General features: G+C 23.0%; 3 protein-coding genes across 13 annotated transcripts in view; 2 read left to right on the top strand and 1 right to left on the bottom strand.

Moving 5' to 3' along the window:
• LOC122505580 (Down syndrome cell adhesion molecule-like protein Dscam2) overlaps window positions 1-26,946 on the bottom strand; it is a 359,000-nt gene that overhangs the window by 109,992 nt on the left and 222,062 nt on the right. The window lies entirely within an intron of this gene.
• Window positions 1,965-4,124, top strand: LOC122505589. Its single transcript, XM_043617318.1, has 4 exons — window positions 1,965-2,072; window positions 2,840-2,980; window positions 3,659-3,814; window positions 3,907-4,124. The coding sequence occupies exons 1-4, from the start codon at window positions 2,025-2,027 to the stop codon at window positions 4,084-4,086; spliced, it is 525 nt and encodes a 174-aa protein (XP_043473253.1). The 5' UTR covers window positions 1,965-2,024; the 3' UTR covers window positions 4,087-4,124.
• On the top strand, window positions 16,272-17,890 carry LOC122505594 (glycine-rich protein DOT1-like). The gene is made up of 3 exons (XM_043617324.1): window positions 16,272-16,424; window positions 17,086-17,134; window positions 17,440-17,890. Exons 1-3 carry the CDS (start codon window positions 16,341-16,343, stop codon window positions 17,706-17,708), a joined length of 402 nt encoding a protein of 133 aa, XP_043473259.1. The 5' UTR covers window positions 16,272-16,340; the 3' UTR covers window positions 17,709-17,890.

The raw sequence follows: 26,946 nt of genomic DNA, 5'->3' as shown, positions 1-26,946 counted from the left end.
CCTCTCTCTCTCTCCAATTAGAGTTTATGAAGCCAACTATAAAATCTACGCAGACTTATACGTATATGATAATTAGAAATCTTCATTGAAATTGTATTACATTGCTATATCAATATAAATATGAAAATTACTAAAATTTCTTGTTTAAATAAAATAATTATCTACAGACGCTCCTCTGACGAAAAAATAACAAACGATTGTTGATTTAAAAAGAAAAAATCGTATTTTATTATTTTTTCCTTTATTATTGTTTTATAACAGAAAACACAATTAAATTTTAGTTTGGAAATACTTTGGTGAATCCTAGTTGGAGATAAATTTAGTTGACCCCAATTTTTCCCAAGTAGGGGTAAAAATAATTTTTTTTTGTCTCTTTTTACGTCCAGCATATTATTTAAATAATAATTGAATTAACTAAATTATTTTATTTCTTCATTTTTCAAACTTCGGAAGCCAAGTTGAATTTCCACTCGGGATATGTCTTGTTCTAGAAAAAATATAAGGAAATAATCTAATAAAATTATTAATTATAATAAAAATAAATAAAAATAAATAAAAATAAATAAAAATATAAATAATAAAATATTTAATTATAGTTAAAAAAAAATATATAATGAGAATAAAAATTGTCGTGATAAAAATGAGCAAGCTGTGTATAAATTTAGAGTGTACGGACTAAGTGCAAAGGAGGAAAAAAAATGAGAAAAAGAAAACGTACATTTGGGAAATGTAGAACTGGTGAAAAAAAAATAATAAACATAAAATGTCTGCATTAGGTATGAAAAAGGAGAAAACTTTTAACTATCTCATACATGAGAGAAATTTTTCATACACGTATTTTTCTTCTTCTTTTTTTTTGCTGATATTTTTAAGAGTATATGGTATATGAAGTAATTTTAAATTTTTAACACACTCCTTAAAATAAATTTACCTCTCGAGAGGATTTATCTTAATAGAGCAAAATTATATGGTGAATATCTCAATTGAATACTAATGGATATGAATTTATATATATAGGGGAATTCATCTCGATTTATCAAAAGAGAGTAGTAGTAATAGAAAGGGATGGTTATAGAACGTGGGCTTTAACATTATATATATACCCTTTGCCTCTTCGCTCTTATCTATAGGCACCAGACATGGGCCAACGTTTACCTCGTCTTGCTCATCATCCTCCCAATGTAATCGAAACCCTCGCTAATACAACTCATGATGGACATTGTAATTCCTCGAAAGCATAAGGCTTCCTTGTCAGGTTCAACGGTTAATTTCATCCATCTAATCCATCGAGAAAAAGGAGAAAAAAAAGAACAACCCCTCTTGATGTGTAAAAAATACCGTTTTACCTCACTTCACTAAAAATTAATCAAGTAAACTAATACTAAAATAATATAAAATAAATCAATAATAATAAATTATTTATTTTTCTATTTTATTATATAATAAAAAATAAAAAATATCATTTTAGTTCAGTTCATTAAATTAATCAAGCAAATTTTTTATTCAGTAAATAATTAAATGTCCAATAAACCTGTTTTTATTAATTTCAGGTTCAATTAGTTTTTCATATTTTCAAATTTATAATTAAATAATTATACATAAACGTTCATAATGCGAGGAAATATTCTTATCTGCTAGAACATTTAAAGTTTAGTTCTACGTAATAATATTTTATGGATCCCGCAGTAATTATTTATTCAAATTTTTATTTGTCCTAATTAATATTTGCCTTACGTTCACCAGGGATATCTAAATTGTTATAAAAAACGAAAACTACTATATGATAAATTTATATCTATTACACATAGAAGAATTGAACAGCGTGACTAAATAGAAGTAGTTAAATTATTAGTTTTAAGGAAAAATATAACATTTAAATGTTTAAATAATAAAGATACAAAGTTTATTTTCTTATCTATTGACTTTAGTGGTATAATTAGAAATGCTGCATATAAAAGCGTGTAGTCAATTCTTAAATATTTCTGCTTCAAAAATTTGAAACTAAACTTCAAAGTATTAAAACAATGCTGCGCGTAATTTCCCTTCTTTTTGTATTTATTGCAGTTTCAAATGTAAGTTAACTTTCTTTAATTTTTAATTTAAAAAAAATTTCGCAAACCATTGTTAAAAATTTCTGAACCAAAAATTAATTTTAAAAAAAAATTTCACAACCAATGCTAAAAATTTGTGAACCAAAAATCAATTTAAAAATAATTTCGCAACTATAATGCTAAAAATTTGTGAACAAAGAATTTATTATAATAATATATTATTAATATATATAAGAAGTTATCAATCCTCCAAGTCAATCAATATAATTAAATATAAATAAAATTTTTTTTTTTTTTTTTAATTTTAAATTAAATATAATTTCTCCAAGTGATAAATTCAATAATATTAAAATAATATATTATTATTTTATATTTTTTAATAATATAATTATTCTTATATTATTAATTATTATTAGTTATTATATTTTTACACCCAGAGAGAAAAATTGTATTTAAATCAAATATAATTTTTTTTTTTGCGCTAAAAAAAAGAATATTTGTCTCAAAGCCAACTAGATTAATTATTTGTTAATAAACATATATTCGAAATAAATAAAACTTTTATTTGGAACAAAATAAAATTTTATTCAAACGAAATAAAATTTATTTGAAGCAATTAAAAAGTCTACTAGACTTTGACAAAAAATATATCTTTTTTCTTAGTGTACTATTAATGTTTTTTTTTTTTTTTAATAATTCTGTTAATTTACTATTATTAACATTATTGATGTATTCCTAATTTTCTGGTTAAAAATTTTTTAATTCAAAATAAAAAAAATTTTTTTTAGGCTGAAGAACGAAAGGTAACTTTTACATCAGGAAATATAATTCAAGGCAAATTTGCCGAAGGTGTAAAGATAACAAAAAATAAGCAAGGCCAACAGGAAATTGAGTGGAATGAAGAGTTCGGCAGTAAAAATCCGTTGACAGTAAGTAAGAGACAAAAATATGTTTAATTTATTAAATAAAAATATTCACTATTACAATAAGTGGATAAATTAGTATGTCAATATAATAATTATAAAAAGTTCTTTTTTAAATTTCTTTAAATAATTATACAAAATAAATGTTTTTTGATAAATTACTAGTTTAGTAAATATAGAAATGAATTTAATTAATATAAATAAAATGTCCAAATCTAAATTAGTGAAAATTAAACCACATAGTAATAGTAATATTATTGGTAATTAGTAAAAATTAGGCAAAACTAATTTACAATAATAATATTTTTTTTTCACTTAAATTTTAGTACAAAAAATAATAACAACTAGTGTCAAAAAATTAGAAATATTATTATTATTTATTATTATTATTGAGGGAAAACTAAGCTTCTAATTTACAATAGTAAGAATTTTTAGTCATTTGTTACATAAACTTTAGTTAAAAATTATTAGTCTTAATTAATAGTTATTATTAGTTAGAAATATAATTTGTAAACATTTTTTACTAGTTTAGAGTTATTTTTAACTTAAATTTTAATAACGAAAATTATAGCTACTATAAAGAAAATAGTAATAATTCACTAAAAAAAATAGTGAATAGTCTGACAAATGAACATTTTTTTCTAAATTAGTTGGAATAATTATGTCAAACTAATTTTTTAATAGGTTTACCTCTCACATATTTATGAAGATACGTCAGTTCTGGAAGTAGTTGAAGTCAGTGATTTGTGTGCAAACTATGAGACAGGATCTTTTCAGGATACAGTTAAATATTTTTTTCTAAGAAAATTCAGAGGTACTAATCGATGCCCAGTAAAGAAGGTAAGATAAACAAACAAAAATTCTATATATCTCAGTGATTTTTCTTTTATAAAATGTCAATAAAAATAAGAAAAAAAAATGTTTCTTTTTAGGGTAAGAATGTAATTAAATATCCTATGATAAACTCGTACGAAGCAAAAAAGGGAGCTGTTACTTGTGGACCAATTATAACAACAATGCATGTTGTTAAAAATAAGAATCCAAAAACTGGTGAAGCACCTTTGTTATTTACTGCTCAATTGAGAGGAGCTATATCTGGCGCCAATTGTTAGTAATATAAGAATTAATATTTTATTTTGATTTTGTATTACCAAAAAAAAAAAAAAAAAAAATTAAATAAAATAAAGAAAATAAATTGTTTAAAAGTTCTGGTACTGAGTGATTATAATTTTCATTAGACAATATTTGAATCCTAACACAGAAAAAATCTGAACTCATTTTTGTTGTTTATCATTTTGAGTTCTGTATAAGAATTACTGTTAACAGTAAATTTGTTAACAGTAAATTAATGTTAACAGTAAACTTCCTTACATATACTTTGAAAGCACCAAAAATTTTAATTAAAAACCTTAAAATCTTTTTCTTTTTCTGACAATAATTGATCTCACAATACTGAAGACAATAAGATTGAATTTATTTGAATTTATTTTATTCACAGAGTTGCCACAAAAATTTCATTTTTTTTTTTACCTGATTAGGAAACTTTGACTTTTTTCCTGACCTTAAAAAGAATATATTTTGATTCACTCTAAAAATGATTAAAAATATACAAAAAAATGTTTATAATACATTCATTTCTGTGAATATCTTTAAAATTGTAAAATTATTCGAAACATGAAATTTTTTTTTTTTTTTTTTTTATAAATAGTTAATCATTATTATTATTTTTCCATAGAAATGAAGATTTTCAAAAACTTGAAATTTCAAACTCTTTAAAATTCGATAATTTATGAAATATTGCTATACTGTAACTATTTTTCAAAATTATTTTGTAGATTTATATTAAATTATTATCTTAACATTAAAAGATATTGTTTTGCTTAGATTTGGAAATATTATTTTAAAAAATTAATTTTTTATTTTTCGTTACTTTTTGTAAATAATAACAGATTCATGAATATCTTTTGATTTAAAATGGAGACTCTACTCTCCACCTGCGAGCGTCAAGGTCACCGATAGATGTCAGTTCAGTTGCTAAAAACAAATTTCTCAAGTGGAGAAATTAAATCACCATTTCCTCCCTGAAAAGCTTTTCTATAATTAAAAAAGTACTAAATAAAAATAAATTAATTTTTTTTTCAGTAGTAGTTTTGATGTATTGTTTTTCATATTTCATTCGCGAAAAGTCAGTTAAAATTAAAAATTAGTAATCAAATATTATTAAATTATTTTTAATTAGTAATTAAATATTAGTATTCATATTCAAATTTAGAAAGTGAATATATAAATAAAATGACAGTTCAATTTATTTTATTAATTAAATTATAAAACATCTCGAGGGATTTAATATTAAATTTCAAAATTAGTTTCTGAAATAAAAGAAATGATTAAATAAAAGTAGAAAATGACATCAAATTTTCGTAAATTTTTCGAGAAATTCTTTTAAGATATAAATAAAAATAAAAGTAAATAAAAAATTTTTTTTTTTCGTAAATTTTTAAGTAAGTTTATCCGCCAAAGCGAAAAATATTTTCACGAAGGAAATAAAATTTACTAAGTAAATAAAATTGTTTTGTGGTAAGGAAATTTATTTATTAGAAAAACTGTGAAATGAATTATATTAAATATGACAATATTTTTAATTGATATTTGAATTTGTAAAAAATTCTTTAAGGGCATTTGAAATCCTATGATGTCACAATAAAATTGTTCAGTCATAAAATAGTTAAATTGCCCTTAATATTAATTAAGAAAATTTTACTACTAAATTTAAATTTTCAGTCCATTTTTGGTCTTAAAAACGAGCTTAAAAGTTAAATAAAAATTTAACCATTAAAAATTTATTTTCTACAATGAATGAATTAAAATGCAAAAGTTCAGTTACTAATTCAAATTAGTTAAAAATTTCAAAATTAATTCATAATTTATGATAAGTATATAATTGATTGATAAATTATATGCTAACATTCATCACCATTTATAACACCTCTGAATAGAGCGCTTAATAACAAAGGTGCTTCACCGGTTTCTGGATCTTTATTCCTTACAATGTGAATTGCAGCAATAACTGGTCCACATGGAATAGCGTCTTTATCAACATTGTGAGTATTAATTAACGGATATGAAATTATTCCCTTACCCTAAAAATTAATATTTTTTTATTCTAAAATCAAAAATAACTTTTGAAACTATTAAAGATATACGATTTTTTTTTTGGGTTTCAAATTAAGACAAAAATTGTACCAAAATTGTTGTATTTTCGTCTCGTCAATTTGAAAAATTGGGATCAAAAAATAAAATAAAATTTCAATTTTTACATACACTGTTTTTTTTATGTATATTACCTTCTTTATTGGACATCGACTAGTACCACGAAATTTGTTTAATATAAAATATTTAACAGTTTCTTGAAAAGATCCTTTGGGGTATGTACCACACAAATTATCAAGTTCAAGTGCTACCAAAAGTCCAGTGTCTTCATAAATTTGAGAGACGTAGATCTGATAAAAAAAGGATAATTTTTTTTTACATATTTTTTTTTGCTTTAGTTTTTATATCTTATATTAAATATTTTTAACGAAAACTCACTGTTATTAGATTCTTATTATCGAATTGTTCTGACCACTCGATTTCATGTTGGCCTTCGTTATTTTTTATTACATTTACACCAGTTGCTAATTTGCCTTTAATTATATGTCCCCAGGTAAAATTTGCCGTTCGTTCTACAGCCTGAGAAAAAAAGTTAATTTTTTAATAGAAACATAACTTTTGGTTAAAAAATTTATTAACTGACAAGTGTTATAGTTTTTTCAATTTTCCTTTTTATTTTTTACTTTTTTTTTAAAAAAGAAAATTACATTTACTAACATTTGAAATTGCGATGAGAACAAAAAGGAGAGAAATTACTTTCAACATTATTGTAATTTAGAAATTAATTTTTAATTTTTATGGTAAAGTGTATATTTATCAGTTGTCGGTACGCTTTTATAGCATCTATTTTGTACCGGTTTCTTGTTTTCTTTTTAAAAAGTTGATAAGATAATAAAATTTCTATCCATATATTTTAAACAATTAATATTTCTGATCTTCTTCAAGGGGAGGGTACAACAATCTATTTTTGACTATATCAAGAAAATAATTTCAATATTCCATAAAATTTTTTTTATAGTAAATTTTTTAAAGAAATATAAAAAAATAAAGTTTTTTTTTAAATGCTTAAAAAATTATGAAAATAAATTTATTTGTGGATTGAAAAACGTATTTTTTTTTATACAAAATTACCGATGGATTTTGAAATCTGGTAATTTTTAAGAAAGATAAGAAATCTAAAAGAGTAAAAATATTTTCTGACTTATTTTATTTTATGACTATTAAATTCTTCACAAAAATTAAATTAAAAATTATTTTGTGGAATATTTAAAATATTTTCTTTACTTTTCTCATTTTAATTATTATTATGGATTTATTTAATTTTTAACATTTATTATTAATAATAAATTACATTTTTAATTAAATTGTTAAGTAATAAATTTAACTCTCTAAATCCAAATTAGTAAAAATTTGGCAACTAAAATTAGTGAAATTTTCCACTAAATTAAGTTTAGAAAGAATTATAAATTTCTCTTTTTTTTTGTTTATTCTCCTTCACTATAATAATAAATTTCATTTTTAATGAATTTAATATTAACTAAATGTTAATAATATGTTAATGGATTTTTTAAAAAAATATATAGTAACAATTATTCTAATAAAAACAAAAGAAAAATCATTTATTCTGAAAAATAGAGGAAATTCATTTTCTTATCTTTACATGACAGAAAATGAAACCGGTACGATTAGAAGAGCTACAAAAACCGGTAGTGACTGTAAGATATATGTATAATAATTTATACCTAACTTTAAAATAAAAATTTACTTCAAAACTTGAAGCAATGTGGCAATTCATGTTTCATCTTTTTCTACTCATCGCAGTTTCCAATGTGAGTTAGATTTCATTTTTTTTTTGTTTTACAATCAATTTCTGAGTTTGTATATATATATTTATCGAAACAAATTTATTATTATTTATTATTATTTACCTTAAAACTAAATTAATGACAATTTTCGTACTTAAAATATTTCTTTCAATGCTAAAATTCAGTCAAAATCTGAATTAGTTTTAATCTAAATGATTCTAATCAAAAGTGGAATGTAAGACTTATTTTTTAAACTTTTAATTAAAAATTCATGTTTTTAATTTTGCTTTCTTTCTTCAGACTGCAGAACGTAAGGTCTCGTTCACATCAGGAGATATAATTCAAGGTAAATATACCACTGATGTGAGTGTAAAAAAGAATAATCTCAATCAACAAGAAATTGAGTGGAAACAACAGTTTGGCAGTAATAATGATTTGACAGTAAATATCAACAATAATTGACAAATTTTTATTCATTAAAATAAAATAAAAAAAAACCTGCTTAGAAATAGGAAAAATTAAATTACTATTAATTAATTAATTTTCTAGATTTATCTCTCGCATATTTATGAAAATACGGGAAAATTGGAAATATTTGAACTTTCTAATCTGTGTGAAGAATATCCGGAAGAATCATTTAATACAACTATTAAAAGTTGGGTGCTGCAAACCTTTAGGGGAACTAGCAGATGTCCCATAAGAAAGGTAATAAATATTAATAATTTATTTACTTTATTTAAATAGATAGAATAATTTATTATTCTATATTATTATTTTTAAAATTTAGCCAAAATAAATATTTATTTATAAAATGAAGATTTGCAAAAAAATATTGATGAATTAATTCTAGGGTAAAAGAACAATTACATATCCGTTAACTAACAAGTTCGAGGCATCATCAGGAAAAGCTGAAAATTGTGGAGCAATTATAGCAACGGTTCATATTGTTAAAAATAAAAATCCAAATACTGACGAAGCTCCCTTGTTAATCAGTGCACGATTTAGAGGAGTTATATCTGGTGACGATTGTTAGTAAAATAAAAAAACACTTTGTATAATTTTGACAAAAGATAAATTTTTTTATATATAATTAATTAATTATTAAAAATAGTGGATTTATAGACGCATTTTACTCAAAAACACTAAAACAAATTGAATTTTGGAAAAATTTTAAATTATTGCCTAAATTCAATTATTTTCAAAAGTTAATCAAATTATTTTCCAAAATTCGATTAATTTTTAAATTTTTAATAAAATTCTTGACAAAATTAAATTTTTAAAAAATTTTTAACAAAATTTTTGTCGAAATTTCAATTATTTTCAAAAATTTTCCTCAATTTTTTATGAATTCAATTATTTACAATTTTTTTTTTATAAATTTCTTCGCAATAATTTAATTATTTTTAATAAATAATCAAATTTTTTACAGGTATTGAATTATTTTCATAAATAATGAAATTCTTTTTAGCAATTCAATTATATTCATAAATTAAATTCATCGTTGAATTTCAATTATTTTTAAATATAGAATTTTAATTGAATTCCTCGAAAAATGTAATTGTTTTTAACAAATTTTATTAAAAATCGTCAAAGAAATCAATTATTTAAAAATGTTTTGATAAAATACTTTATGAGAATTCAATTTTAAAAAATATTTAACTATTCAACGAATTATTTATTTTTGCATTTAAATAATTCAATTCTCGTAGAATTTTCTAATAAAAATTGATTTTAAAATAAATTTTAGTTAAAATTTTAGATTTGAATATTTATTATTTAAATTATTTAAATATTTAAATAATATTTGAATATTAAAAGCATTATAACATGAATTTTAAGAAATAATTGAATTTTGAAAAGGTTTCAAATTAAATTCTTTGAAAATCATAATTTTTCATATTTATAACCCCACAAATTCTGTAGAATTAATTATTTTGAAAAAGTTTAATTGAATTTTTTTCTGAAATTATTTCAAGTGTTTATTTTTTAATACGTATTCAATTAAAAAATTTCTGAATAATTGAAATTTCGTAAAATTGAATTGTGAACAAATGAATTTGAAAATTGTTAAAGAACTTTTTCAAAAATTATTAAAGCTAATTGATAATTGATTTAAAGCTAAGAATTTTATTTTAAAATTCTAGAAAATAATAATCTAATTAAAATGTTGAAAATAATTTTGAAAAAATTACAGTAAAAATATTCCTATTATATAAAATAATGTTCTTATCACTCGGTTATCTTTTATTTCTTCATGTTTTATAATAAATATTCTTAAAAGTTGTTGTTTTTTGAAAAAGGTTTGAATTTGAATGTTTTGAAAATCTTGATTCCTATGGAGAAATAATAATGATTAAATATTTATTGAAAAAAGAAGTTATTGATGTTTTCGAATAATTTTACAATCGTTTTTAACAAATAGAAATTTTGTAAATATTTTTTCCAAAATAAATTTAAAATTTCTTAAACATTGATTTATAACATTTTTTTTTTTTTTTTACTTTAAACTTGTAGTTTGTTTATGAATTATAATATTGAGAAGCAGAAAATGTGCAAAATATTTTCTACTTTTCAATTTTACTTTTCCAAGAATATCCCAATTTTTAAATTTTTTTTAGAAAAAAAGGAAAAAATATAGCTGCATAATTTCAATTTGTCAAACAATTAAGTTTTTTATATTAAAAAAAGGATACTATTTTGCAGGATTTACATTTGTTAATTACCTTAAAATGTTTGTTACAAAATGCTAATTTTTTTAGAAACAAAGAAATAATGAATAATAAATTAATAATATTAATCATATTTTTAGATTAATAAAAATATTTTTGAATTATTTGAAAAATATTATTAAATTAAAAAATAGCAAAACGTGTTGGAAATAAATATATATATAAATTTACCGCTTTAAAACTTTACAACCCTATTTTGCCGTGTGAAGATAAAAAAGCAACTAAAAAGTTAATCAGAAGTTACGTGAAATGAGATGATGATGATAATGATGAGTGTGTTTGCGCATTTGGAGTAAAGAAGGTGATCTAAAGATAAGACGTGAAACTATAAAATTACTGTTTAAGTTGTTGGTACTGGTGCTTATTGCCTGTGCGGAGGAATATTCTTGCAAAACCATTTATAGTTTGGAGAACACGTTTGGAGAGCACGAGAGAAAAACTGAAAAAGTGTGAGAGAGAGAGAGGAGAGAAATGCTTGTAGATGGGTAAAGTGTGATAAGAGCGACGGTAACGATGTCGCCCGGTAATAAGGCGCGCGCAGAACTATATCTACGTTCTGCGGAACGAGAGACGTGTCCCGTAAAACGTTGTTGCACCGCACTCTCACTCTTATCTTCAACTGTTGGACGCTAAATGTGAAACGTACATTTCCCACCACGATCGCCCTCTTCTTTGCCGTATTTCTTTATATTGTACACGACAATCCGGATGAAAGCAGATAAGGCATGTTGTCATTTCACGAGAAACAAAATATTTTTTCTCTTATTTTTTTAATTTCAAGCGAGACTTTTGACGTTATTCCGATAAAATGTATGATCTCTTCTTTGTACGATTTACAATTTATATAACGCAGATCATTAAATAGAAAAGCAAACAAATACCACTTTTTTTTTTACATAGCATCTTTCTATTCCGAAATACTTTCATAATTCTCTTTCATGCTCTTTACGACTAAATTTTTTTCCCTTTGTACGGACAAAGGAATTTTATTTTCCTTTGAAATTATATTTTTTGACTGAAAATCCTCTGGTTTAAATTCAACCCTAATTTGTAGAAGTGAAAACAATACTAAGAGATTTTTGGGGTTAAACCCCAAAAATCTCTTAGTATTGTTTTCACTTCTACAAATTTTTTTCTTTATTTCGATTTTTGGGGTTAAATTTGAATTGCAACGAATTGATATCAAAAAGTGGACCAAACTCGAACTAGTGAAAGTATTTAAAAATACGGACTTTACGGACCAAAAATGAAAAATTACGGACCATTTACGGACCAACTGACAAAAATATAGTCAGGTCGAGTTAAATAAGAGAAATTTCACTTAAAACTATAAATTAAATTTTTCATAATTCTATAAAACATGAAAATATCATTATTTTATATTATAAGAATAATTTGTTACTCTGACATCTTCAAAATTATTTCCATCATTTCTATTCAATTATTATTTTCAAAAATTTTTAACTAAAATTCTTCTTCTTTTATTCAATTTTACGAAATTTCAATTATTGGCAAATTCTTCAATTATTGAATATATTAGAAAATAAAAACTTCAAATAATATAAAAAAATTCAATTAAACTTTTTCAAAAAAATTAATGTCAAAATTCAATTATCTCTAAAAATTCACGCTATATTGCTTTTAATATTCAATTATTATCTAAAATTTTAACAGAAACTCATTTTTAAATCATTTTTTTTTAGAAATTCTACTAGAATTCAATTTAAATAGAAAAATTAAATAATTTATTGAATAATTGAATGTTTCTTAAAATTTCCATAAAGTAATTTCGTCAACAAATTTTTGAGAATAACAACATTTTTCAAGAAATTTGATTAAAATTGTATTATAAAAATAATTAAAATTCTGCGATGAGTTTTATTATTTGTGAAAATAATTGAAGAAGAATTTTATTATTTTTTAATATAATTAAATTTCTGCGAATAATTTTATTACTTTTGAAAATAATTGAATTTCTACAATAATTTTTTAACATCTGCAAAATTAAATATTTTTTTTAGTATTTTTAACTAAAATTCTTCTATAAATCCATTATTTTAAATAATTTTTGAAAATTTTTTCTTTTTGAGAATTCAATTTTACCAAAAAATTTCAAATATTCGAAAATTCTTTAATATTAAAAAATAAAAACTTTGTATAATATAAAAAAAAATTTAATTAAAGTTTTTAAAAAAAATTAATTGCACAAAATTGTTAGTTAAAAAAAAGTAAAATTCAGATTTTCCAAAGATTTTAATTTAAAAGCTTTTCAAAATTCAATTATTTCTAAAAATTCACGCCATAATTCCTTTAAATATTCCATTATAATCTACAATTTTAACTGAAATTAATTTTTAAATCGATTTTTTGTTAGAAAATTCTAGGAGAATTCAATTATTTAAATACAAAAATAAATAATTCATTGAATGTTTCTTAAAATTGAATTTTCATCTTATCAAAACATTTTTAAATAATTGATTTATTTGACGATTTTTAATAAAATTTGTTAAAAACAATCACATTTTTTGAGGAATTCAATTAAAATTGTATTAAAAAATAATTAAAATTCAGCGATGAATTTTATTTATGAAAATAATTGAATTCCTAAAGAGAATTTGATTATTTATGAAAATAATTCAATACCTGTAAAAAATTGGATTATTTATTGAAAATAATTAAATTATTGCGAAGAGATTTATAAAAAAAAAATTGTAAATAATAGAATTCATATAAAATTGAGGAAAATTTTGTTAAAAATTTTTAAAAAATTGAATTTTGACAAGAATTTTATTAAAAATTTAAAAATTAATCGAATTTTGGAAAATAATTTAATTAATTTTTGGAAATAATTGAAATTAGGCAACAATTTATAATTTTTTCAAAATTCAATTTTTTTTAGTGTTTTCGTGTAAAATGCATTTATTTAAATTATTTAAATACAAAAATAAATAAGTTTTTGCATAATTGAATTCTTTTAAAGAATTTTAATGAAATTTTTAAGAATAATTACATTTTTCGAGGAATTCGTTCAAAAATAATTAAAATTCTACGATGATTTTTATTATTTATGAAAATAATTGAATCCCTAAGAAAAATTTTATTATTTACGAAAATAATTGAATTCACGTACAAATTTTATAATTTATGAAAATAATTGAATTCTTGCAAAGAAATTTTTTAAATATTTATAAATAATTGAATTCCTGTGAAATTTTTATAATTTTTTTCGAAAATAATTAAATGTTTGCGAAGAATTTTATTAAAATTTGTTTTAAATAATTGAAAATTCTTGTGGAAAATTTTATTAAAATAGTAGATATTTAAAAAATCATTGAGTTCAGGAAAATTTTTGAAAATAATTGAAATTTTTCCAATAGTTTTATTAAAAATAAAATTTTTGAAAATAATTGAATTTGTAAAAAAAATTTATTATTTCGAAAGATAATTGAAATTTTGACGAGAATTTAAAAAAATTTTTTAGGTTCTTTTTTTAAAAATAATTTCTCTTTAATTTGGTTATTTTGAAAAATTTAAACACATTTTTTCTATGGATATCAAATTGAGTCAAAAAACGTATATATCAAAAATGTTGTGATATAACGTTTTAATACGTTTTTTTTTGTCAGAAAAACTGTGAAAAAAATGATTTAAGAGCTTCAAGAATGAATTTTAAAAGTGAAACAAAAAAAAAGTATTATAAGAAAAATATTTCCAGATATATGGATGAAATGTTTCTCCTGAAGGATGAAGTAAAAGTTTTTGAACAATAAAAGAAACATCTATACATATATATTAATATATATAACTTGACAGAAGTGCGGCGAGAAAACAATATGTAAATTGTAGGTAGTTTCCAATCAAATTCGAAATCCCCTCTTCGTAACGGCCTTCTAACGACGCAATCTAAATTCCAAAGACGCCTATACCACCGAACAACTCGCGTTTAAATGCAAACAGAGAAGGAAACTTGGTGGAAACTCGTCTCAGCAGCAGAGACTTGTGGCAAGAAGACAAGTTGGAAAATCCTTGTACAACGTTTATTTTATCATGTATACCGTGACGTTAAACAATCTAATTTCACACATTTAGCTTATAATCGTTTTTTTTCTACAATTTTTTTTTTAAATGAAGAAAAATGATTTTATTTTCTTATAGAAATCAAAAAAAGGTTATTAATTTTTTAGTATGCAACTTAGGCGCATTATGGTCAGTTACCATGCGTACAAATGCTCGCAGTTCCATAAAGTATCCATTATTACCCTAGGGAAATAATGAGCACTTTATTGACCTACGATCAAGGTCAATAAAGTGACTATTAATGTCCTAGGGTAATAATGAGTAGTTTATTGACCGACGATCAGGGTCAATAAAGTACCCATTACTGCCCTAGGACAATAAAGAACCCATTATTGACCTAGGGCAATAAAGTACCTATTATTACCCTAGGACAATAATGGTCACTTTATTGACCGCTGTTCACAGGTTAATAAAGTAGTCATTATTACCCTAGGGCAATAATGGGCACTTTATTGATCTGGACTATATGGAGAAACTTTGTTGCCTAAAGTGTCATATATACAATGTATAATATTAATTGCATAATTTACCTACTAATTTAATATGAAGAGATTATTTTTAGATTAAAAAAAAAATATGAATATGAAGTATGAAGAGAATGGTAAAAAAAATTTTGTTTCTCCAGCAATTAAATTTTAGAATATTTTATCATCCACTAGGGTTCATACTCTTATTTTGAGTTGTAAATGCAAAATATGTCGAGATTCAAAATACAGTGCCTATGAAGCATAAATTCATTCATTTGTAAATAGTGTAAATACATTCATTTACACTCGAACGTTCACTTCTCCCCCTCTTGATTGTTGCATTACTCACAATAGTCTTTGAATAATGTAACAGGGGTTCTGGAATTTACGCAAAAATGATTTTTACAATTAAAATTCTTGTTGAGAAAACCCTTATTTTTTTGTGTGAAGAAAAATTCTTTTGTTGAACTTGAATTTTAATATTAACTATAATAATCTTCGTATTTCATTCTTTCATTCTATCTGGTCCACACTTTGAAGTTAGTTTTTGTGTATGCTTTTGTTTTCTTTTTTTCTTTAAAAAATATTGTTTGACAGATCGAAAAAATTCTGGTATTTCTTCATGATTTATAGGAAAACAATATTTGAAATTAGAAAATATAAAAAAATCTTAATTTTGTTTATTATATGCTTTTTTCTATAACAAATTTCGTTTGACTGATCTAAATTATGCAAATTTTTCTCCTTTCTATATATAAAAAATAGAAAATTGTTAATTGTTAAAAAATTATAACCACATAAAATACAAAATTTTTTTAATGTCGGAAAATTTAATTTGATTTATGTCCATTAAATACCAAACGCATTGTTCTATTTTTTTTAAATTTGTGCGCATTTCCATTCTCTCCATGAATTGAATACCTAATGATTCACCTAATGATTCGTCGTACTAAATAACCTTCAAAACATCTGCTAAAATAGACAAAGTGTTTAATAACAATTATAACAAAATTAATGTCCGATAACAGAAACGACTCTTATATAATAATTTTTGTTTACATTTGTCTCATATAAGAAGTGCGAATAATGTTGATCGAGATCAGTACAACTGCAAATGATATAACGAAGTAAATTATATATGGTTTTTGTAATAAACTACGTATATGATTCTGTTGGCACAATATTTTCACTGAATAATCACTATAAAAGTTTCAGAATGAAGGTACGTGATTTCATTTTTATTACTTTTGCTTTTGAAATTATTTTTTTTTTGTTACTTTATTTATACAGAGAAAAAAAACCTAAAATTATTTTTCCTGATAGAATAGAGATCATGGTGAACATAAATTGATCCTATGTCGAAGAATTTCTGGAAAACTTTTGGAAACAAAAACCTGGAATTTTACCGAAAATTTTATTAAAAATCTACAAAAATGCGGGGAAAATTTTGAACCAAAATTGAAATGATAGACAGGTCGAGACTTGTATACAGAACTACGCCCTTTTCAGTATTTTACATAATTTTTATAAATATTTATAGAATTAATTAATAAAATAATTAATAAATAATTAATAAATTAATAAAACGAAAAATACAAAAAAAAAAAAAAATGAATCAACATATTTCGATATTCAATATGGAAAAATTTTTTCTCCACCTAAGAACGCTAAGGTCACCGCTAGATGACAGTTCAGTTACTAAAATCAGATTCTCCGCCATTATTCGGAAATTTTCTAAAAGTGAATTCCAAAAATTTTCCTGAAATTCTTCAAAACTTGGGTTGTTGAATAATAGAAATTGAATATTTAAAATTCTAAATATTTAGCTAAATTGGTGTTCAGTCGGTTCAATTTATAAATTAATGTATAATTATTTACAATAGGTATTTGTTATCGCTACACTCTTGATGTTAATCATCGTCTCTGCTAATGGTAATTACAATTATTATTTGCACTACTAATATATAAAAATTATTAATAGTATACAATCAGAAAAAATTTTATTTAAACCAAATATATTTTATTTAAAATAAAACAAATATTTTATTTAAATAAACAAATATTTGTCTCAGAATTGTAATTAAAAATTAAAATTTAATCTTCATGGGATTTTTTTTTTAATTCAGGGAATTTTCGTGAAATGAACAATAACAAATTTCAACTTTAACTTTGCAGCTGTTTTTTATTTGTTTCCCTATATACTTTTTGTTTGCTAAAGAAATTTTAATTTTCTACAGGTGAAACTAATGAAGACAATGATAAAGATGGTGAATCCCATTCGTATTCCTATGCGATTAAGGATGATGGTACAATTGAGTACCATGAAAACAATAATACTAAACCTGGAGAAAGTTGGAGCTGGAGTTGGAGTACTGGAAATGGTTCAAATGGAAATGGTGATGGTTGGCGTGGTGGAGGTGGTGGAGGAGGAGGAGGTTCTTGGAATGGAGGACCAAATGGTGGTGGCTGGAATAGCATATTCAAAAACAAATTAAGACCTGCATAGACAAAAAAAACTTAAATAATGTCAATAGAGGCTTTTGATAACTAAATTGTTTTAAAAAAAAAAATTATTCATTTCCTTTAATTTTAAATTGTTTTTTGTTCATTGATAACCATAAACCGTGTATGTATTGTAGTATTAGACGGCAAGAAACAAAAGCGAAGAAGACAATAAAATGATAAAAAGTAAATAATAATAATTTATTCCATAATTTTTATAATTATTTTTATTAATTATTTTCTTTTAATTATTCTCATAATTATTTTCATGAATAATTATTATAAAATTACGAATATCGACGAATATCTTGAGATTTAAAATGGAGACGCTATTCTCCACTTGAGAACGCAAAGGTCACCGCTAGATGGCAGTTCAGTTGATAAAATCAGACGCCACCTAGTGATGACCTTGGCGTTCTCAAAAACTTCTTATTATAAAATATAAAAGGCTAATTAACTATAATAATCGTCGTATTCTGTCCACACATAATTCAAAAATATTTTTATTAATCTAAAAATATGATTAATGTTATTATTCATTATTTCTTTGTTTCTAAAAAAATTAGCATTTTGTAACAAACGTTTCAGATAATTAACAAATTTAAATCATGCAAAATAGTATCCTTTTTTTTATATGAAAAACTTAATTTTTTGACAAATTGAAATTATGCAGCTATTTTTTCCTTTTTTTTAAAAAAAAACCTTTAAGTTGTTGGAAAATTAAAATTAGAAAGTAGAAAATATTTTGCACATTTTCTGCTTCTCAATTACAATTCATAAACAAACTACAAGTTTTAATTAAAAAAAATGTTATAAATCAAATTTTGTTTACGAAATTTTAAATTTATTTTGAAAAAAATATTTACAAATTTTCTATTTGTTAAAAACGATTGTAAAATTATTCGAAAACATCAATAACTTATTTTTTCAATAAATATTTAATCATTATTATTTTTCCACTGGAATCAAGATTTTCAAAAATTTCAAATTCAAGCCTCTTTGAAAATTAACAACTTATAAGAATATTTAATATAAAACATGAAGAAATTGATTACTCCGAGTCGAAGACTCGGAGTGATCGGTTTCTTCATGTTTTATATTAAATTAAAGATAATCGAGTGATAAAATCATTATTTTATATAATAGAAATATTTTTACTGTAATTTTTTAAAAATTATTTTCATCATTTTAATTCAAATATAGATTTTTAGAATTTTTAAATAAAATTCTTCTTTAAATCAATTATCAATTATCTTTAATAATTTTTGAAAAAGTTCTTTAACAATTTTCAAATCCATTTATGTTTACAATTCAATTTTACGAAATTTCAATTATTCAGAAATTTTTCAAAATTTTTGTACTAAAAAAATAAATACTTCAAATAATTTCAGAAAAAAATTCAATTAAACTTTTTCAAAATAATTAATTCTACAGAATTGTTGATTGTAAGTGTGAAAAATTAAGATTTTCAAAGAATTTAATTTGAAACTTTTCAAAATTCAATTATTTCTTAAAATTCATAATATTTGAATAATTTGAAGAATAAATATTCAAATCTAAAATTTTAACTGAAATTCATTTTTAAATGAATTTTAATTTTTATTTAGAAAATTCGACGAGAATTCAATTATTTAAATGCAAAAAGAAATAATTTTTTGAATAATTAAATGTTTCTTAAAATTGAATTCTCATAAAAAAATTTATCAACAAATTTTCAAGGCATTGAATTCTTTTGACGAATTTAAATAAAATTTTTCAGTATATATAATTACATTTTTTGAGGAATTCGATTTAAAATTGTATTAAAAATAATTGAAATTCTGCGATGAGTTTTATTTATGAAAATAATTGAATTTCTAAAAAGAATTTTATTATTTATGAAAATAATTGATTTTCAAAAAAGAATTTTTATTATTTATGAAAATAATTTAATTCCTATTAAATTTTTTATTACTTATTAAAAATAATTTTAAAAATTTGTAAATAATAGAATTCATATAAAATTGAGAAAAATTTTTGAAAATAATTTAAATTTTGCCAAAAAATTTATTAAAATTTTTTAAAAATTTGAATTTTGTCAAAAATTTTACTAAAAATTTTTAAAATAATTGAATTTTGGAAAAGAATTTGATTACTTTTGAAAATAATTAAATTTATGCAATCATTTATAATTTTTCCGAAATTCAATTTTTTTTTAGTGTTTTTGAGTAAATTTCGTCTATAAATCCACTATTTTTAATAATTAAATAAATATATTAAAAAAATTTAACAAATTTTAGAAGAATTTGAATTATTAAAATTTTGTAAAAACCTAAGTAATCTTTAAAATTTCTAATGAAATTTATTGAAAATTTGAAATTTTATAAAATTTTAATATTCATCTATTTATGAAAATTATAAACGCATCTCATTGAAAATTCAATTAATTTTTAATTCAATTCAATTAATTTTTAATGTTTTTTTGTCAACTATATTTTATTCGTATACTAAATGAGAATTTTTTTTTAATCTAAAAATAAGTAGCTAATTAAAAAAATATATATTTCTTTACCGAACATAAAAGTTTTTACTCATTCACCTTCAAAATAAACAGATAGTTCTAAATAATAATTATAACAAACTAATTGTCCATAATGATAACGCAAATGACTTTTTTATATCTTTGTTTGCATTTTCCTTATATAAAAATCGCGTATATATAAATGTTTCTTGAATGAACTACGCATAAATAATTTTCTATTGACACAATGTTCTCACTGAATAATCATTACAAAAACTCCAGTACAAAGGTACGTGAATTAATTTTTGATTTAAAAATAATTTTTCAATTTGTTTTTATTTTGTTAATACGTAGAAAAATATTTCAATTTATTTACTTATTTTTTGACGGTCGTTATATTAAACTTTGGTTTTTTTCTGCTAAATAATTACTAGTTGTAAATTAATTATTCTGAATTCTAATTATTTTTCTATAAACTGTTTAATCAGTTTTCATAGATTTAAATTATCTAGATTATATGTATTAAATTAAAATTATTTATTTCAGGTACTTTTGATAGCTGCACTCATTGTATTAATTATCGTCTCTGTTACCCGTGTGGAAAATGAAAATTGGTCCTAGCCAGGTCCTACCTATTTTGCCCTGTTAATAGCTTGGTCCTAGGTTGGCAGTGTAGGTTGGACCAACAATGGGTGGTGATGCGATTTTAGCCTGGTCCTAACTTGGGAGCCTAGTTAGGACCAGTTTATGGGTCCATTTTAGGACCTAGAAAGGACCATCTCAGACAGTATTTTCTATTTCATTATAATTTTAATTAGTTAATAATATTTGTTAAAGAAATAACCTAAATTATTAATAATAAGTATTAGTTTTAATTAATTATTATTTTTTTCAATTAAGTGATGACCAAAAGCGAATTCATAAATAATGTTAGTATATGTAGAGATTAATATATATTCCTCTAATATATACATTAAAAATTATAAAAAAAATTAGAAATTTGTTAATTAAATTATTTTACAGTATATATAATCATTAAATTGCATACTTATACGAATACAATGCAGAAAAATCGGAATAAACGCAAACCTAAGAAGTAAATAAAATCTAACGCACGCGGGAATCGAACCTACGACCTACGGACTACGAGACTAACGCCCTAACCACTATGCTAATGAAACTAGTTGAGATCAAAATTTTTATTGTCAGTGACTTGTGGACTTGCTTTTGATGATTCAATATAGTAATTATTGACACTAATACACAATAATAAATAAAAAAATAGTTTAACAACAACAATAATAATAAAATAATATCCAAATATAAAAATTCAAAAATTAATATTTTTATATTATATCAAGAAAAAAAATATCTATACATTTTCGTTAAAAACAGGTTTTTCATTGTTCTCAATCATTTTTAACATTAATTTCTTGGTCTAAAAAAAATATTCGTCTTTTGGACTTGGAAATTTTTCCTAATTAATTAAGCGGGTGATCCACTTTTTAAAAAAATGTCAAAAAATTTATGTTAAAAACACGTTTTTCATTATTCTAAATCATTTTAAGCATTAATTTTTTGTTGCAAAAATTTTTTTAGACTTGGACTTAGAAATTTTTGCTAATGAAACTAGGAAGCCCAGGTAGGTCCTGGGTTGGACCTGGGTGGGTCAGCCCACATTCGAATTGCAATATCTCTTAGTGTTTAGCACCAACTTAAACGAAACTTAAAATCAGCGAACGAAATTAGAAATATATTTTACTAATGATAATTATATTGCAGTCTGTATCTGTTTAAATAAATAAATAAATTTTGCTGTTATATTAACTTTTGTAACAAATTACTTAAAAATTTGCAGTTTTTATCTAACTTCGCGATTATTACACTTGAGTAGTGAAATATGAAGATAATTTATAATTTTAACAATTCAGCATTTGTTTAAACAAAAAATTGTTGTTATTTATTAATTCTTAAGACAATAAAGCGTCTAGACACTTGTAGTCTTTTAAAATTTTGCAATTAACTAATCTGAGTATTTACTTATTGCAAAATTAGAAAAAACTGCTAGTTTCTAGGTTGATTGTGTAAAAAGTTAGTAAATAACAATTATTTGTTTAAACAATTGCTGAATTAATAAATTAATAAATTAACTTTATTTTATAGTCTTTGTATAATTTTCTGATTTATGTCAAACAATAAATTGTTTAAACAAATATGATTATCAATTAATTTTATAAATATTAATTGAGAATATTTATAAATTTTTACATGTTTTTCATGTATCAATTTTGACACTTTATTTTCCTAAAAATTTTTCTAAGTCATAACTGGATCTCCTAGCTAGTACCAAGTTAGGACCAGCCTAGGATATATAAAAAGGGGTTGCCAAGTTAGGTCCAAGCTAGGGCCAATAATCATTTTAGGCATAGCATGGTGATTTCTACACGGGTAATGGTAATTACAAATTTTATTTCCACTGCTAATACTAAAATTATTGATAGTCTCCTACACTGAAAAGAAAATTTTTTTAATCTAAAAATAAGTAGTCAACCAAAAAATTTGTTTGAATTAAAATAAGAATTGAATATTTATTGAATACCTAATAATAATTAAATTAAACGTAATTTTTATTGAATCAAACTGAAGTACTTAATCAAAATTATTATGTTTAATTCAAAAATAATTTTTTTGGTGGAATATATTGTTTTCTCAGTGCATAAACGAATATAATCCCAATGTATATTAATATTTAATAGTATAATAGTTTAAATTCATGTTTATATTTAATAGTTTTATCTGATTTTATAATAATTTGGTTAAAACATTAAAAAAAAAATTTTTTGGTTTACTATTCGAAGGAGGAGGAGGTTATGGTAAGGAAGCAGCAGAAGGTGGCCGTGATTGGAATGGAGATGCATAACTGTTTTAGTTTTGATAATTATAACCTAAACTAAGAATTATGTGGTTTAATAATTAATATTGAAAAACAAGAAATATTACGAATATTATTATAACTTTCATCTGTAAGACAGTGAATAGGATAATAAAAAAAATGTGAAGTAAATGATAATTTATTGCATAATTTTCATAAATAATATAAAAAATAGTTAATTTTCATTCAAAATAATTAAACAATTACGAATATTGACGAATATTACGAATCTTGAGATTCAAAATGGAGACGTTATTCTCCATCTGCGAACGCCAAGGTCACCGCTAGATGGCAGTTTTCTTTCTTGGAATTTCTCCTGCCACCTGGTGGTGACCTTGGCGTTCTCAAGTAGAGAAATTGAAAATTGAATCATTATTTTATAACTCAAAACTTTTTATTATAAATCTTAAAGGTTGAGAATAATTTTAGTTCTTTTCTAAGTAAATACTTTAATGTTCGTTTTTTCAACTATATTTTATTTTTTGTACACTCACTGAGAATTTTTTTTAATCCAAAAATAAGTAGCAAACCAAAAAAATTTCTTTGAATTAAACATATTTTACGCTCGTCTCTAATCATTTTGAAAATTCTCAGATAGATTTTAATTCCTGTCATAAATTTAATAGTACGTTAAAAAAATTTGTGATTGGTAGTATCGAATAATATATTTCTTCACCAAAAGGAAAGTTTTTTACTTAATCACCTTCGAAACGAATACACAGTTTAAAATAATTACAAACTTATTGTCTATAATTATAACACAAAATGACTTTTTGGTAATTTGTTTGTTTGCATTTTCCTCATATAAAAAGCGAGTATATATATGCTTATTGAATAAACTACGCATACGATTGTGTTGGCACAATGTTCTCACTGAATAATCATTAAAAAAAAACTCTAGTACGAAGGTACGTAAATTATAAATTTGATTTTGAAATATTTTTTCAATTTTTCTTTATTTTGTAAATACGTAGAAAAAACATGAACTAATTTTTTTTCGGTGATTATTTTGAACTCTGGATTTTTCTGCTAAATAATTCCTAGCTGTAAATTAATTTTTTCTGAATTCTAAATATTTTTCTAAAATTGTAGTTCAATCAGTTTTCTTAGATTAAAATTATTAAACTCTATTGTTTCAGGTACTTTTGTTCACTGCCCTCATTGTATTAATGATAGTTTCTTAATATGTATAAGAAGTTATCAATCCTCCAAGTCAATCAATAAAAAAAGGAAAAAGAAAAAATCTTTATCTCTACAACAAAAACCTCTTAACAAAAAAGATGATATAAAATATTTAAATAAACAATATTTGAATTTCTTTTCTAATAAATTTTGATTTGTTTTGTTAAAATTATTTTCTCAATTAATACTAAATAGCAATATCTCTGAGATCGGTCTTTACCATTTAGGTGTATATATATATATATATATATATATTTGTATGCCTTTGTAAATATTTATGTACTTCTGCAACGAGTTCATTGACTTCAAATTTACACGTGTTTCAATTTGTTTAATTTCTATTCGCCTTTTAGTTTGTCAGTTGAGTTCGAAGAGTGATAATGCTCGTACTATGTCATTATAAATAATTTTTTTAATTATTATTTTTTTACGGTAAACAAAAAAAAAAAAAAAAAAAAAATTTTTTTATATATTTTTTATTTGTGTAAATTTTGGTGGTATTTTTGTGATTCTTTTGTTTTATTTTTTTGTTTGTAATTTATAATAAATTTTGCAGTTTCTGGCGAGGACGGCTGTGCTGTCGAAACGTTAAAAAAAGATTTTTTCTTTTTCCTTTTTTTATTGATTGACTTGGAGGATTGATAACTTCTTATACATATTAATATAATTTCACCAAGTGATAAATTCAATAATATTAAATGATAGTTTCTGTTAATGGTAATTACAAGTATTATTTCCACTGCTAATAATAAAATTATTAATATTCTCCCAACATCAAGAAAATTTTTTTTTTTAATCCAAAAATAAGTAGCTAACCAAAAAAAAATATGTTAGAATTAAATATATTTTATAATTGAATAATATTACTTAATATAAAAATAATTTAACATAATTTTTCATTGAATCAAACTTAAGTATTTCATCAGAATTATTATGTTTAATTCAAAAATAATTTTTTAGCTGACTGTATCGCACAATTTTCATAAATAATGTAAAAAATAGTCAATTTTCATTAATAATAAATTATATCTTTCTACTCTTCACTTGCGAACGCCAAGGTCGCCGCTAGATGGCACTTTAGTTCTTTCTTGGAATTGCTCCTGCCACCTGGTGGTGAACTTGGCGTTCTCAAGTGGAGAAATTAAATTTCGAGCATTTTATGCTAAAGAAACGTTTTTCTTAATAAATTAAACTTTTAAACGTGTCAATATAGGAAAAAATTTTTGTTTTTCTGTTCGAAAGTGAATTATAAATATTTAAAATGTATGCACAAGTGATTAACTCTTGACATGAAAATATAACGTTCCTTTATATGGAAATTGAAAAACATTTTTTGTTCCTTTTTTTTTTTTTTTGCTGAAAAATGTTTAGGAATAGTTAAGAGAGGCATGTAAATTGCCTTTGAAGATGAAGAGAGGACAAACGACGAAAAATTTAAACAGTAATCTCGCAACTGCGCTGGACCAGACAATTCCCCCGTTGCTTCTTTGCTAGACGTTGCTCGTTTTATGTACGCCGCGCCGCTTTGACTCGTGTAAGAGAAACCTACCCTCTCAGAAAAAAACCACCCATCCTCCCTCTTTATTCATTTTTTCCCTCTCTTCTCTCTCTTTCTCTCTCTCTCTCTCTCGCTTTCTATCTTTCTTTTCTCTCTCCTTCCCTCTTTTGCTTTCTATCCTTCTTTTTTTTTCTCTCTCCTCTTCTTTTTTCTCTTTTTTCTTTTGCTTTCCATCTTTCCTTTTCTCTCTCCTTTTCCCCCCATTTTCCTCTCTCGTCCTTTTATCTTGTCCGCTTCTTCCGCACTGGACCAAACCAAAGTACAATCACGCTTGAAAATTTTCATTTCAAAAATTTTCCAAGCAAAGTTGAGAGCAGAAATTTCTCTTCCATTTCTTTCGTGAATCTCGCGCTCTCTCGCTATATGGAAAATATTATTCATATATATGTATACAACTCGCGGATTCTCATGTGTATATAAATAGAAAAATACTTCGGTATATAGGAAAGGGAAGAGAATAAAAAAAGGAAGAAGAAGAAGAAGATCGTGTTCCATATATATGAGTTGTACGCATTCAGTGGAATTCCTAAAGAATCTGAGACTCTCTCTCTCTCTCGTTCTCTCTCAACGAGGGGATCAGCAAGCTTAAAGTGAAAAAGAAACAGCTGGATACTTTGGCAAAGGAAAAAAAAATTGTTCGCTCGCCTTATACGCTTTGCCAATAAAAAGATGGTGAAATATGTCTTTGTGCATTTCTCTTTGATGCGCTATACATTTTCCATACATAATCTTTAATGGAAAAATTATAATCGGAAAATTTTGATTTTAAAGTGAAAAAAAAATTAAGTGTCATGTTTGACAACTTTGAAGGTGTATAAAGGATTATTGGTTTTCAAGTGACGTTCAGTTTCACACTTCCTTTCTTTTCAGAATTCTTAAAAATTTTAGAATTTAGAATTTTTTAGTTTATATTTACAATTTTACATTTTCTAATTCAGATTTAAAACACGTTTATTTTATGTTTAGAATTTCTAGTCTAAATTAAAAATCGTAAACTTAGATCTTTTAGTTTTCGTCTAAAATTTTTAGATTTAGTTTTTAGTTAAGATCTTTAAATTTAAAACTTATAA

This window comes from Leptopilina heterotoma, unplaced genomic scaffold (genome assembly GCF_015476425.1).
Source record: "Leptopilina heterotoma isolate Lh14 unplaced genomic scaffold, ASM1547642v1 Lhet_36, whole genome shotgun sequence".
Taxonomy (NCBI): Eukaryota; Metazoa; Arthropoda; class Insecta; order Hymenoptera; family Figitidae; genus Leptopilina; species Leptopilina heterotoma.
The sequence above is the reverse complement of the archived record's forward strand: the minus strand, read 5'-3'. Positions and strand labels throughout refer to the sequence as shown.